Source organism: Enoplosus armatus, chromosome 9, assembly GCF_043641665.1.
Source record: "Enoplosus armatus isolate fEnoArm2 chromosome 9, fEnoArm2.hap1, whole genome shotgun sequence".
Lineage (NCBI taxonomy): Eukaryota > Metazoa > Chordata > Actinopteri > Centrarchiformes > Enoplosidae > Enoplosus > Enoplosus armatus.
Genome location: NC_092188.1, coordinates 10,816,622 through 10,832,384, shown reverse-complemented (window position 1 = coordinate 10,832,384; position 15,763 = coordinate 10,816,622). Strand labels below are relative to the sequence as shown.

Genomic DNA, 15,763 nt, shown 5'->3' with positions numbered 1-15,763 from the left:
CTCTGGAATGTAGTGGAGTAGAAGTATAAAGTAGCCTAATATAAGATAGAAAAAGTACAAATAACTTAACACTTAAGTACAGTGCTTGAGTAAATGTAGATTTATGCAGCCTTCTCTGGAGGTGACAAATTACTTGTGATATTGTATTTACAGAAAACTTGGCTGGCATTTGCAGTCTTTTAAAATGAACTTGTATATCAGAAAAAATAACATTTATTACACCAGAGTAGCCTTTTGGTTAGTTTACACTTGACTGCTTTACATTAACTTAATCCTGCTGCATTTTCTTGTTTTTCTGTCACTTGTCACCGTTGTCAAAAAAAGGTTTGCTCTTTTCCCGAGATTTAAATAAAGTTTCATCATCACGCTCTCCATCACTCGCTCCCTCGCCGTATTGGTGAGAGAGAGGATGACGCGCGACCCGTACCTGCGAGGGATGCGTGCGTCTTGCGCCGGCCGGGCATGCGGCCTTGGGGGACGGATGATGGGGATGCGGATGCCATGGCAACAGGCCGATTAGATCCAGACCTTTATATGCACATTTATTTATTTAATATTTCATTTGCATGAGCTGCGCGCCACCGAGGACGTGCCGACTCGACCTCTGAGTGTCGAGTCCGAGTGAGAAGTGAATTTCAGCTCCTTCGGCTCTGAGCAGTCTGTGAATGAGCAGCCACCTTAAACGCTCAACAAGTTGTTCTATTTTTTTTAAGGAGGCTTCTGAATTCATCAGAGCGCACCGTTTCTTCTTGGAGCGGCTCATTCTATTGAAATATAGAGCCTGTTCATCTGTCCTCCGTGTCATCAGGAGGGAAAGGACTCCGCCTGTGGTCTCTGGACACTGTCATTGAAAGTCGGCAGAAGTGGGAATAGATGGCTGATGAACGAGCAGATTTCGGGCGTCAGACTCTGAACACCTGACCAAGTTAAATCCGGCATCAGTTTTACCAAATGGCCCTGTTGTAGAGCCGGCTGTCTGTCCTCTGGCTGTCTGAGCGCTTCACTCACCGGCAGGCAACATCTCAGCGCGCCTTCCGTCATGATGAGTGGTTTTCTGCTCGGATAGTCTGCTGAAAATGACAACGCGCCGCGGATTCGGTGAAAACGTGGGCTAGGTTTGGGGTAAACTGACTTGTTTCCGCCGTCTTTTGTCTCTCCGTCGGTCTGTTTTTCTGTGTGCGTGTTTCTGGTGCGTGTCAGAATGAATCAGTGCGCCTCGGAGTGTGAGCGCCCGTGTGTGCCTATTATGTGCGTCCCTGATGTCCATTAACAACCCATCCCTCCTGACAGAGGATCAAGTGTCCTTGTCATTCACCCGCGGATGAATGTTGCCCACTCTGCCACCTTACCGCTGAAATCATCTCTCACATAGCCTCATGATATATGTGGAAAATAGCACAATTGGGTGAGCAGCCTGGACATATAAGCTACACAGACACAGGACACCAATGAGCGGCGAGCTCCGTTATCAACAAAAGACCGGGAATCCGGTGCCAACATGACCGGCGTCGGAGCGTTGAGGGCGGCTGTGGAGAGGAGAGGGAGGGCCTCGGGGGGAGAGCAACGTTTCAAGGACGAGGAAGGAGGAATGATACAGAAACATCTGTAAGGACAAAAGAGACTCCTTAAGAAAAGAGCCAAAAGTGAAGCTGCTGCCGTCGCACCGGCAGGGTGAGGGATTTGATGTCTGGATGGGGCTTTTTCCAAGGGCACTGAGGTAAGCATGGCCACATCGGCGGAGAGAGGGCGGAGGTGTGAGCCGGCGGCTCCAGGAGAATGACTAGAGATACAGAGACCACTTTTCTTTAGCTTCTTCAATTTAACATTCAGACTGACACTGACATTCTCACCTATGTGATCTAGACAAGTCGACTACACTAAACAGTAGTTTTCCTGAGGGGGCAGGAGTTACAGGTTAGGCTATATTCCATCTCCCCTCACCCTCCTCCTCCTCCCTGAGCTGGGATGGATGGGGTGGCTGGAGGTGTGGGCACCCCCAGTAGCGCCGGGGGGTCTGGGGGTGACAGCCTCCCCAGACGTAGCGGGGGGGACTCGAAGCGGCGCAGTAAGGGCAGCCTGCCCTCTCCGGGCTACAGGCTGTCTCAGGCCTCCCTGGAAGGAGAAAGGGGCTCCTTCGGGGCAGACAGCACTTCCTTAGGTGGACGCGGCCGCCGCCTCTCCATCATGAGCTCCTCCACCCGGGACGGCCTTCCCTTCCGCACAGCAGGCACCCCAACAACCCCGGTGCCCCTGCCGCCTCCGCCGCCCTCCTCCTCTGCCACAGCCCATCTTCCACCACGCTCAGTGGGCTTTGCCGCGTCCCGCGCCGGCCTGCCCTCCACCTCCTCCACCGGGACCGGAGTGATGGTGGTGGCCACCGGCCTAGAGACCACCACCACTACAGCCTGCAACACCACCACAGCAGGGACCCCTGAGATGATGGGTCAGTCTGGACTGGGTTTGTTTGGCATGGGGCTGGACGGGGAGGACTACAGCACCTCCAACCAGAGCACCTTCATCCAGAGACAGTTTGGAGCCATGCTTCAGCCGGGGGTCAATAAGTTCAGCCTGCGCATGTTTGGATCCCACAAAGCTGTGGCACTGGAGCAGGAAAGACTGAAATCAGCAGGGGCGTGGATCATTCACCCCTACAGTGACTTCAGGTATGCATGCAGCTTTTACACTGATGTTGGTTTGTGAAATAAATGCCACTTGTAGCACAGAAAAGACACAATGTTCTTTGGTAGAAATATGGATCAAAGCAAGTTGTGAAGCACAGTGATGGACACTTAAGTAGAGGGAGGAACAGGGAAAGAAACAGGTCATACATTCTTCTGTTGTTAACTGGGGGAATGGGGAGGAGGACAACTGGGAGGAGAGAGAGAGACATGCAGGAGGATAAATATATATTGCTGGGGACTCAACAGAAGTGTATAGGAAGTGATGTGAGGGTTAGGGGAGAGGCGAGTCTCTGGAGGAAACGGTATAGAGGCAGAGGATGTATGAAAGGCTAAAAGGCAGAATGAAAAAAGGGGAGTGGATGAAAAGTCCTTGGGGGCACAATGAAGCCAGAGGGAGAGCTGTTTATGGAAAGGGCAGTGTGTCGGTGAAAAGGCCTCCAGGATGGACGCCATGCAGCAATGGCAGGTCTCCATTTGCAACACAGTGAGAGAACGAATACTCTGATTGTAGCCGGTTGATTCCAGAAGAAATAGTTTCACAGTTTGAGGGAGATCGAGGTGAGGAGATGCAAATTAGAAGGACAAATTTAGCCAAGAGGTGTTTGGCTGATCAGGGAGCAGTAAGAGATGCCTTCCATGTCAATTACGTAAAATGTTAAGTGTGTTTTCATGTGAACAGTGGATAAACCCTGCACAGCGCTCCCTGCTGGTGACTTCATGCAAGGATTAGAACAATTAGCACGAGTGGTTTGAGTCGATAACCCCTGAGGTGAAAGTGACTGTTGAGGCTGTTCATTGACAGTCTCCTTGTGAGGATGAAGATGAACCTGGTGGTAAATTCCCGTGGTAAATGTTTCTCTGGCTTCCTCTTTTTTATTGAATGGAGATGAGTATGGGAGGGGGGATTTAGTGAATGTCTGTCAACATTTCCTTAAACTCACAAGGCCAAATTGCGTGGACCCTCACGTACTATTTACAGACTGACATACCGAGCATCCATGGAAATGCTGGTCATTGGTTTGTTAGAGACTATGCATAAATCAACTCCTAAAATGTGCAGGTGGGCAGCAGAGGGAGGGACAGCATTCATAATCTCCAGACAGACTGCAGCAACAATGGATGAGTTGATCCCCAAGGCTCCTGGCCCACTTTTGTCTCATCAGCGACACACACACACATAAAGTCGTTTTGTATTGTCTGTCAATTTGATGATCACTCACAAGTGCTGCTTGTGAGTCTGCACACAGGAGATAGGGTGAATGAGGTCAGCGTGGAGCGGAGGGAGGGATGGATGAAGGGGTGTGGACGGATGAATTCCCCGCTGAATCTCAGTCCCTCCTGCGCTTATTGATATTCATGCGAGGTATCTAAAGATGTTAATAGTCCTAATTAACCCGTTGGAGAACTACAATTGAATGTTGATCAATTATGTATGACATCCTTAAATTATGCAAGTTGAGTATGCATTATGCATAATTCAGTCATCTAACTTTTCAGTTAAGTACCTGTAGTCTGCAGCGACTTCTGAAGGGGAACTTCGCGAGGACGGAGCGGAAAGGCAGATTACTTTTGAAGCCCCTTTATGTGTTTTTGTCTCTGTATTGACCTTGAGCACAATAGACTGTGTGTGTGTGTGTGTGTGTATGTGCAGGAATATGTATGCTTTTGTGTGTGTGTGGTCTGTCTTTATTGAGTCTGCTGATAAGCTCTCGCGCCCTTCACCTCATTAAGAAAAGATGTGTTGCTGCTGCACCTATAAGAATTCATAATGAGAGGCAGAAGAGGTGAAGACAATTCATACACTGGAGCACGGAGAGGCATACAAAGTGGCAGAGAGGGGTGAAAACAGAAAGGTTTGGCTGTCATCAGGGTTGGTGGCATTACACATATAGTAACAGAGATTTCTTATAAAATAGCCGCTGGCTGTTGTGCTTGTTTATCTGTACGTCTGACAGGATGATGGGTGGAAACTTGCTCAGAATTGACATCTGGCCAACTGCGAACGGGGAACCAATCACAGGCCGCTCAGGAGACACTTGGCCTCAATTACAGTAGAATTAGTGTTTGGTTTGACAACAGCTGAGCAGGTAGATGCAGGTCAGTTCTCCTCCAGCACCTGTTCATGTTCAAAATGGAATACTGATGAGGCCGTGGAGAACCGCTTTGATTGCATTTGCAATTCCTATTTGTGTGTATGAGAGAGACTGTGTGTGTGTTCATGAGTGCACACTACACACAAGTGTGCGTACGTGTGTACCTGCATGAACCACACACGATACACGACCCAGTGTTGCGTCAGTCCACTGCTGGCAGATCAGAAACCAGGCGTTGTCAGGTATTTAGTCTAACATGACAAACCTTCACGTCATTTGTAGTTTGGATCTGACGTCTCCTCTCGTCTGTTTGGTTGTTCTCATTTGTTTTAGCTCAAATCAGCTGCCACATCTCAGTGACTACAGCAAAATCTAGTACACAGAGGCTGATGATTAATGTGCAGTAACGTGTTCAATGTCATCCGTTACGTTACTCAGCAAGCTAAAACATTATTGGTGCATGCTGTTGAGGTTAGATGAACCCTCATTTAAATCTGTGCAAGCTGTCTGAGAGGAGAACAATGCAACAGTGCACGTCATTGTCTGTGTGTATGTGTGTGTTCATAGACAGGCAGGGAGGAAGACATCATAAATGGGTGTAATTCCCTAAAGGATAATCTACTACAGTACATAAGGGAGTGGAGGTAAGTATCCTTTAGTTAAGTAAAAAGTACAACCAAGTAAAAATATTCCATTACAAGTAAAATGGCTTAATTTAAACTGCTACTTAAGTAAAAGTAAAGAAATATTACCAGCACATACTGCTAAACAAACTTAAAATATAAAAGTAAGTAAGTACATAATGACATTATTAGGCTGTTAATACTGATGCATCAATTCATAAGTAGCATTTCATATCTGGTTGAGGCGGAGCTCGTTTAAACTGCTTTATATACAGTTCAGAAGTTTAGTTCAGCCAGAGATGATTAATCAGGAAAGACAGAAGAGAAAACAAAGCCCTGCTACAGAAATTTGTTGAAAAGTTTTTCATGGACTTTTCTCTAATCTTCTTCTTTTTTTGTGGAATGATGGATAACCTAACGGATGTTTACTTCTTTGGGCTTCAGACAGCCATCTGGAACGTTCAGAGGGGAAATGTGTCTTTTGTGGAGCTGCTAACAACTCATCTGAAATGTGTGGGCCACAACAACACTGCATTTTTGTTAGCCAATAACGTTGAGTTTTACATCTTTTTGTATACATAAAGTAAGTCGTTACTATAGTGGTCAAATAAATGTAGTGGAGTAAAAAGTACAATATTTCCTTCTGAAATGTAGTGGAGTAGAATTGTAAAGTAGCATAAAAATACTCAAAATTATACCGACGTACAATGCTTGAGTAAATGTACTTTGTTACTTTCCACCACTACAGGGCTGCCACAAACAATTGTTTTCATTATCCATGAATCTGCCCATTATTTTCTCAAATAATCAGTTTGGCCCATAAAATGTCAGTAAATAGTGAAACATTCCCATCACATAGTCCAAGTTGACATATTCAAATAGTTTGTTTTGTCCGAGCAACAATCCAAAACCCAAAGGTACTCAGTTTAATATCATAGAAGTCCAAAGAAACCAGCAAACGCTGAGAAGCTTTAGAGAATTTTGTCTTTTTTTCCCTTTAAAAAATTAATTTAAATTAATTAATCGATTATCAAAATTGGTGCAGATGAATTTTCTGTTGATCGACTATTGCTTGTTTCAGCTCTAGTACAGCATACAATAGTAAAAGCAAAGTCTGTGCATCATTATAAAAGATATTTTGCCTCTTAAGAAGCTCTGTCAGTTCATGCCCTCCATCAGAGCATTAAGTACCTCTGTAAAGAGCTGGAGTTTGGATAATATTCTATATATGCATAAACAGCCAGTGTAATATGATGCGATTTACAGAACTGTTTCTGTAATCAAAGTTAAACAAAGCGTGTCGTCAAGGTCAGGAATAAATCTCCAGCCTCGTCACAACAGCTCCAGAATCTCGATGTCTGTAAATAATCCCTGTATTTATTGCCAGTGATTATGAAGTGATACATCTGTCTGTATAAGTGACAAAGTCAGGGAGAAGTGTGTGTGTGTGTGTGTGTGTGTGTGTGTGTGTGTGTAGCAGAGAGATGACTCATACTTAATCTTCATCAGTCTAGCAGTAGCGTCACACCATGAGGTTGTGTTACTAAATTAGCGCTCAATAGCAATCGACCACAGAGCTCGAGTGTACTTTCTCGTAGAAAGAGAGAGAGAGAGACTGTGAGTAAAGAAGGAGAGAGGATGCAAGAAGAAGCAAGTCATTGATATGTGTTGAGGTGATGGATAAAGGGATTAGGAGGAAGAAGACAGAAAGATGAAAGGAATCATCTCCAGATGATTGCATCGCCTCTTCTGTCATACTTTAATCATTTGCAGCATCCCAGTGAAAAGACTGATTCCCCATATTTTTATGAGAGGGCTGCGTCATCCAGTAATACCATCCAGCATGAAATACAGATTGACAAGGCCTCCCAAGGTTACTGATCATTTGCCTCGCTCACTGTCCGTTTGTCTCTCTCTCTCAATTCAATTCAGTTCAATCCTGCTCTGCTTTATTGGTATTAGAGATAAAGGATGTGCTTTATGTTGCCAAAGCATTTGCAAAGGATGAAACTGTCTTAAGGGAAACATTCATATGTACCACTCCTGGACTTGGAAAAGGCTACAAGGAAAAATTTGCACTTCTTAGTGTCCTGGATGATCCTCCAAGTTATTATACTCACTGTCTGGCTCAGGGGGATGTAACAAAGGGGGAGACTATATATAGGAAATATTTAACATAAGAATGTGTATAAGGAAATGAGATATAAAAGGATTAACTGAAAGAAAAGATGGTGCTGGTGGCAGGGGAAGAGAAAGACTAGCAAGTCTTTAAAGTGTTTGAATCTATCTGAATTCTCCTTTAAAGAGCCACTCCAAAGATTTTACACACAGAGGGCAGCTTACTCTTCATGCATAATATTACTCGGTAGAAACAGCGGCATCATGTCTCCTGTGGTTCTGGAGATCTTTCTCTAGTTCAAGAAAATAACCCTGGTTTTGTAATCAAGGTCATTTTGACAGAAAAGCCTGTGTACAAACTGAAGGTCTGGAGTTTGAAAGATAAGGGCAATTAACAGGCGGAGAGGTTCTAATTAAAATATGCTATCCAGATGCATTATGGGATTTGTAGGATCCAGTGTTGTTGGAGCTTGACTCATACTAGACTCTAAAAGTCAGGATGTCTCGGCCTCTGCTGCTTCAATATTGACCACAAGTACAAAGCCTTGGTCTACGAAAACCAGACCTCCAGTTGGTACTCAGGCTTTCTGTCTAGCCCAGCCTGAGAGAACCTTGGTGACATAATCAGGGTTATTTTCTCGGACTGTAGAATCACAGAAAACATTATTCTGCTGTTTTTACTGATTGCAACATCTTTCTGGAGCTGTTTCTCCACACCCACGATTTTTTTTTTTTTTTCCAACAGTGAGCAGCTCCTCCATTTCCTTTGTGCATTGCATTGTGTCGTTTTTCATTGTGAACATGCTACATGCTGCTAAAAACCTGCTTAGAATTAATATGCTGTATGTTGGGACGTGCCAGATGACAGTGAGAAAACAAATATCTTGAACAACCGTATAGACATATTCACATCACAATATAGAAAACAATAAAACACAGTTGAACGCTGTCTTTCTCTGTCTAGATTCTACTGGGACCTGTTGATGTTAATGTTGATGATGGGGAACTTAATCATCCTGCCAGTGGGCATCACTTTCTTTAGAGACGAGAACACTCCCTCGTGGATCATCTTCAACGTGGTCTCGGACACTCTCTTCATGGTGGACTTGGTTCTCAACTTCAGGACCGGCATCATCAAGGAAGACAACACTGAGATATTGCTGGACCCCAGGTCAGTGGAAGCATTTGTGCGTGTGTTAGTCTTATATGTCAAAGGTGGGGGCGTTGCTTACGCGTACGGTCTAGAATATCAATACAGCAGCTCCGTCGCCATAGATTTAAATGTGCTCTTCTGGCCATCTGCTGGGTTTGTGTTCAAACAATCCATGTGTGAGATGTGAAAAGGTGACATGCAGCCAGTGGCAGAGCTTTGTTCACGTTCCAGTTCTGTCCATTCCTGTTGAATATTGATGAGAATTGTTTTATGCCAGCCAAATGTTGGAATCACTTCCACAACGTTTGATTGCCAAGTTACGAATGTCACTGGTGCTTCCATCCTACTCTAACTCAGGGCAATCCGCCAGAACTACCTGAAGAGCTGGTTCTCTGTGGACTTTGTGTCCTCCATCCCGGTGGACTACATCTTCCTGATGGTGGACAGTCTGGACTCAGAGGTCTACAGGACAGCCAGGGCGCTGCGCATCGTCCGCTTCACCAAAATCCTGAGCCTGCTTCGACTGCTCCGCCTGTCCAGACTCATCCGCTACATCCACCAGTGGGAGGAGGTGAGAAACAAAGTCTCTTAGGGAAAGAGATATTTGTGTGAAGGAGGTTGTTCAAAGCTTATTTAATATGTAAGGTATGACTCATCACAAGTGAAATATCATGTTTTTAGGGTAGAATCAAACCCATCTTTGAATAATTTGTCGTTGAGCAGAAGGAAAGGCCTTTTTGAATTGCATTTTGAACAATTTTGGAATAAAAACTTTGTGAAAACCTACCTGCCCTCTCCACCTATCCTTTTATTTGCCCCTCTTGGATCCATCTTTTCCTCCTCCTCCTCTTTCCCTCTGCTCCTCTCCAGATCTTCCATATGACCTATGACCTCGCCAGTGCCATGGTGAGGATCGTTAACTTGATCGGTATGATGCTGCTGCTGTGCCACTGGGACGGCTGTCTTCAGTTCCTGGTGCCCATGCTGCAGGACTTCCCTCCTGACTGTTGGGTTTCCAAGAACCTGATGGTGGTGAGTCTCTAACCAGGCATCTGCATGTGTGCGACTGTTATGTTTTAATATTTTTCAGTGAATGATTTTATTGTGCAGAGAACAAAAAAGGGACATGACGTTCAGTTTGAGCTGAATGAAACACACAAAGCACTATCTCAGCTTGTTTGAACAGCGCACACAATATTTATTGCAGATGAATGCAAATCACAGATTCAGAAAGGCTCGGTTCTGGGTTATCTGTGTGAGTACAGAGCGAGGGTGTTTATCAGATTTGACATTGTTTGCTCCTTATCTGTGTTAATTGGCTCATGCAGCGACATGTCCGGTTGGTATAAGGTTGGCTATCATTATCACAAAAATAGAAAAGATTTTCCAATTAAAAACCTCAACAAGAGATCAGGTGGAGGTGTGAACGCACGCGAACAGTCGAAGGCCTGGGGACCTGCAGGAGATTTCGTCACGTGCACGCAGCAGGCGTACGGACGTGGACGCAGATGAATGCACACAGATACACAGCTGTATGAATAGCTGACTCATGTCTCAGCCGTTGCCTGGGTGACTGTTGCTAAGCAGGCGGATGCTGGGATTTTCCCCAGAGAAAGTCCCCTCATCCGTTGGACCATTAACATCTTAGTATAATTGCACTCACACACAACCTAAAACAGAAGGCCACACACACACACACACACACACACACACACACACACACACACACACACACACACACAGAGGCTGGTCTTATTTGTAGTCTTTTGAACACTTATTTAATAATGCATGATGACTGCCCTTTTTTTGTCTGTGTGGTTTTATACATTCTCCAGCAGAGTAGGTTTTGACAGTTAAATTGCTCTGCTGCTGCTACATGTTGTGATCTGAGCGCCTCTGAGAGGAAAGAGCTCCTGTAACCTGACTAAAATAAGAACGGTTCAATATTGCCGCACCTTTAAATTAACACTTGAAACTTCTTTTACTCCTTCCTGTGTCATACTCACAGAATGACACATGGGGCGTGCAGTACTCCTATGCTCTGTTCAAAGCCATGAGCCACATGTTGTGTATCGGGTACGGTGCCCAGGCTCCAGAAGGGATGACCGATGTGTGGCTCACCATGCTCAGTATGATCGTTGGGGCCACCTGCTACGCCATGTTCATCGGCCACGCCACCGCTCTCATCCAGTCACTGGACTCCTCACGACGACAGTACCAGGAAAAGGTGAAACATGACGCTCATCCATCTGTCACTGCATCCATCTGTCCCTCTATACTTTTTATAGTTTAGCCATTAAACGTGATCCAATCGATTTCAGTTTACAGCTGCAACTAACGCTCTGGGTTGTTTTTTCCATTAATCAGTTCATCTTTTAGTGTAGAAAAGATCAGTAAAAATGGCCATCACAACTTCCCAGAGCCCAAGGTGACATATTCAAATGTCTTGTGTTGTTCGGCCCAAGTTCAAAATGATATAAAACAGAGGACAGCAGGAAATCTGTATATTTGCAAAGCTGGAAGTGAATGTTTGACATTTTTGCTTGATAAATGACTTAAACGATAATTGATTATCAGTAAAAATTGTTGTAATAATTTTCTGCCAAAATACAAATCTAGTGGTTTCCAGCAAACTGGTTGCAAGATAAATCTGAGTCGAAAGCATATTTTTTCTACTTTGACATATATCATTCTCTCAAACGATGCCTTTTTCTTTCTTCTCTTTCTTCTGAGAGGAGGAAATCCTTTTAGTCTTAAAGTAAATAAAGTAAATAAAAGATTTTAAAGGAAAATCTATATACTTCTCACTATTGACTGTCTATTATATATGGAGTAGCGAATGAGTGAACAAGGGAGTTATTAAGGATGCAGCCGTAGACATGTGTCACCTGTGAAAAGGGGTCATAGGGAGAAGTTGCTTCGTTTTAAGCGGACCAGTGGACTAATCAATGTCCTTACGTTCTTGTCTTTTAAAGCAAATGTGCTTAGTGTTTGTTTGCATATCCCTGACCGGTGCATGTGTGTGTTATTGCAGTACAAGCAGGTGGAGCAGTACATGTCGTTCCATAAGCTTCCTGCAGATGTTCGACAAAAGATCCACGAGTACTATGAGCACCGCTTCCAGGGGAAAATGTTCGATGAAGAGAACATCCTGGGAGAACTCAGTGAGCCACTTAAAGAGGTAACAAATTCACAAACCCCCTCACACATACACGTACAAACCACAAATGCTCTGTCCTCCAGCAAATCTCTCTTCCTTCCCTTCCCTCTTTATGTCTTCTTCCTCTCTGTCCAGGAGATAGTCAGCTTTAACTGCCGCAGCCTAGTGGCTAACATGCCGCTGTTCGCCAACGCTGATCCCAACTTTGTGACTGCCGTGCTGACCAAGCTCCGCTTTGAAGTGTTTCAGCCTTCAGACTTCATCATCCGCGAGGGCACAGTCGGACGGAAGATGTACTTCATCCAACATGGACGAGTCAGTGTGCTGACCCGCGGCAACAAGGAGACCAAGCTGAGCGATGGGTCTTACTTTGGCGGTGAGAACATGCAGAGCTTAGATAGTTTAAGTTGCGTAGGAAGGTTTATGAGAAAAAGGTACTTGCCTGGAAGGTAGAGGATGAAGGTGGTTCATGTTTGTGCACATACTGTAGGGTTAATTTATCTCACAGCCTCTCTCACCTCCTCTTTTCTCCTCCTTCCACTGTCTCTCCTCCCATATGCAGAGATCTGTTTGCTGACTCGAGGACGGAGGACAGCCAGCGTCCGTGCAGATACATATTGTCGTCTGTACTCTCTCAGTGTGGACAGCTTTAACGAGGTGCTGGAGGAACACCCGATGATGCGGCGTGCCTTCGAAACTGTCGCTGTTGACCGATTGGACCGTATCGGTAAAGTGTCGATTTCTCTTATCTATGCGGTGACTTGCTATTTTCCATTCAGCTTTTCATTTCTCTACTTTTCTACTCTTTCTCCTCTACAGGCAGGAAGAACTCCATGCTCCTGCGGAAGTCATCCCAGGTTGGTTCTCTGGGGGGGAGTATGGGTCGTGGTGGAGGCCGTGGTGGAGGGGGTCCAGGAGCTGGAGGAGGCCTGGCAGCAAGCGGTCTGGGTTCCTGTGACAGCATGCTGGTGCAGCAGATTGTCAAACATGACAGCATGCCAGCCATGCAGGATGCCATTGCGGCTGCTGCTGCTGCAGGAAGAGGCGGAGTCATGGGAGGAAGTGGCACGGTGTCTCCTCGGCCACGCCCGGTCATCTGGGCGCCGCTGGTTCATGCTCCCCTGCAGACTGCAGCTGCCACCAGTAATGTAGCCATCGCCCTCATGCACCAGCAGCAGCAACAGCAGCAGCAGCTCCAACAGTTGCAGCAGCAGCATGCACTTGGAGGTGCTTTCTTCCTGCCCTCCCCTCTTGTTTCTCCCTCTCCCTCCTCCTCTTTCCCTCTGTCTCCTCCTCGTGCTCCTGTGTTACAGCCCCTCCGCCCCTCTGTGAGCTCTCTCATTGGGATGATGACGATGGGAGGAATGGGTGGTTTGTCCCCAAGAGGAGGATTTCCTGCCTCTCCCTCGACCATGGGCCCTCCTGGTGGGTTGACATCGCCCCCTATTGCTAAAACTCCTCCCACACAAGCCTCCTCTGTCCCGACTTCTGTCCAACAAGGAAGGACTCTTCATTACAGCCTCCGCCTCCAGGCTGATCATCCCTCAGTGATTCCTGGTTCACTTGGGACCCCGACAGGTGGAGGACCACCAACTCCACCCCTCCACAAGGTCCCTACCACCAACCAACCTGCTGCTTCTGGAGCAGCAGATGGCAACACTTCTATGATGGGCCAGAAGGGAGCAAAAGAAGCTCTGTTGCGTCATGGAGGAAACAGCTCTCAGGGTCTGCCAGCACTGGGCAGACTCACCCAGGAGGCCAGGCTGCTGTCGGCCTCGCAGCCCACTCTGCCTCACCGTTCCTGGGCTGGAGTGCAGCCTCACCCGCCTCTCCACCGGAAGGCCTCTGGTGGTAATTTGCTGGCGGCTCCTTTCCTGGCAGGGCAGTTAGCTAGGGGAGGCAGTGCGGGCATGCTGACCTCCAACACTCCAGTACAGCTGGTGACTATACCGTTTAATGCTCAAACACAAGGACAGGCCACAGTTCCTATTCAGCCCACTTTAGCACATTCTGTCTCTGCAAACACAGCCACATACATACAGTGTGGTCCTCACACTGCCTCTGTACCTACACCTCCAGCACACATGCCCTCTGCAGCTTCTTTGCCATCGTCCTCCCCTCCAAAGCAGACCCCTCTCTCCTCAGCCACTCCATCACCTGCACCCACCCCCTCGTCTCCTACACCTATACTCTCCCAGACACCTCGTCCAAAACTAATCCCAATGACCCCTTCTCGCTCCTCCTCTCCTCCTCCCTGCTCCACCCCTCCTTCAGCAGGAACACACCCGCTGTCGTTCTCATCAACTCCTCGTCCCAAACCCATCCCTACACCCTCTCCCCGCTCTTCCTCTCCCTCTCCCTCCTCCACACCGCCTCCATCTTCTGTTTCTACCCCTGTTCCACTACCTCAAACTTACGGTCCCAAGTCATCTCTTACCTCCTCTTCCCCCCCTTCCTCCTTGGTCAAGGCATCCAACACACCTCCTTCTGCTTCTCCGTTGTCTGGCCGCAGTCCTGCCCAAACCCCAATCTCTTCTCCAATACCGACTCCCACTCAGACTACCTGTACCCCTACACCTTCCCCCTCTCCCATCCCTATTACACCTGTCCCCTCCTTAAGTAAATCACAGAGTCCAACCCCTTGTCTCCAGCCCTCTGTCTCCAGCTCAGCCAGAGGCCCCATCTTGAGCCAGCTCCCAAAACAGGCCTTGCCTCTAACCCCAACCCAAACAGCATCTCCTTCCCCAACACCAGCTAGTGCTAGCTCTCAAACTAAAATAACTTTCTCAGTTCATCCTGTAAAGCAAACCCCTCCTGTCCTTACTCAAAGCCCCACCTCAGGCTCCAGTCATTCCACCAAACCAACCCCAGCGACATCAACTCCATCCTCAACAACTTCATGCCCAAAACCAAGCTCTACTAACCCCTCCTCTCTCACTACCACCCCTTCCTCCACCACCCCCTCTGCTAGTAGTATCCAATCTGCCTCTGCTCAGCCCCCAAAACAAATGCCAACCTCCACAGCTGCCCCTATCCACTCCTCAAAACTCAATACAACCTCGACCCCTGCCCAGACCTCTCAGGCATCCACCACAACACCCACCCAGTCAGCACATGCAGCCGCCCCTGCCAACACCACCTCCCCTAAAGGCGGGATAAAGGACCCTCAGCTGCCACTCACCAGAAAAGACTCAGAGGGACTAAGACACAAACTGCCCGCCAATATGTAAGAAAAGAAGAGGAAGAAAATCTCATTAGATGTTGGACTTGTGTTGTTGGCCAGTGCTCATTAGCAGTGCCATGGATATACAGAGTTGTGTCAGAGTTGGCACCGGACATCCGATGATCTCATGTGGACAGGTACATCTTGTTTGCATTCACGCTAGGATGTGATTGTCTTAGAACATCAGGTGTTCATGTGACTCTCAACCAAGCCATTGATTGAGGAGAAAGACTTTGTGGCTTCTGTCGAGTGGTCGGTGCAGGCAAGGGTAGAGTCTCAAAAAACATCCAAATGTATACATACATATCTGTGTTAGTGATTGTTGGAGCAAGCAGGGGAGCTGAAGTGGAAACACAGTTAAATGGGATGGAAGCAATAGCTGAGAGTCAGAAAAAAAGTAGAATATGTGAAAAGTCTCAGCAGCAATACATGTGAAACCTCTGAGACTCTCGTAATGAGACAGGAAATTACCTTGACAATAATAATAAATGTGAGAAAACAATAATCTTGCTGCTGTTGGGAAGAAAGTCTATCATGATGTCAGTTTCAAAGGCAGGCAACAGAGCAGACACTTCCTGGTTTCCAGCTCCAACTCCCTCTTGCCTCCCATTCTGCACCAAAGTGTAATATTTTCTCATCAGAATAATAATAATGATAAGGCTATAGAGTTTAAAAATCACTGTAAAGTCGAAACTCATATGAATTTGAATAA

At 46.6% G+C, this 15,763-nt stretch overlaps 1 protein-coding gene across 1 annotated transcript; it reads left to right on the top strand.

Annotated features, from left to right (window-relative positions):
- Positions 1–1,965: 1,965 nt before the first annotated feature.
- On the top strand, positions 1,966–15,058 carry LOC139289908 (potassium/sodium hyperpolarization-activated cyclic nucleotide-gated channel 2-like). Its single transcript, XM_070911571.1, has 10 exons — positions 1,966–2,663; positions 8,480–8,686; positions 9,026–9,239; positions 9,539–9,700; positions 10,677–10,895; positions 11,703–11,849; positions 11,964–12,204; positions 12,391–12,555; positions 12,648–14,794; positions 14,903–15,058. Exons 1-10 carry the CDS (start codon positions 1,966–1,968, stop codon positions 15,056–15,058), a joined length of 4,356 nt encoding a protein of 1,451 aa, XP_070767672.1.
- The last annotated feature ends 705 nt before the right edge of the window (positions 15,059–15,763 follow it).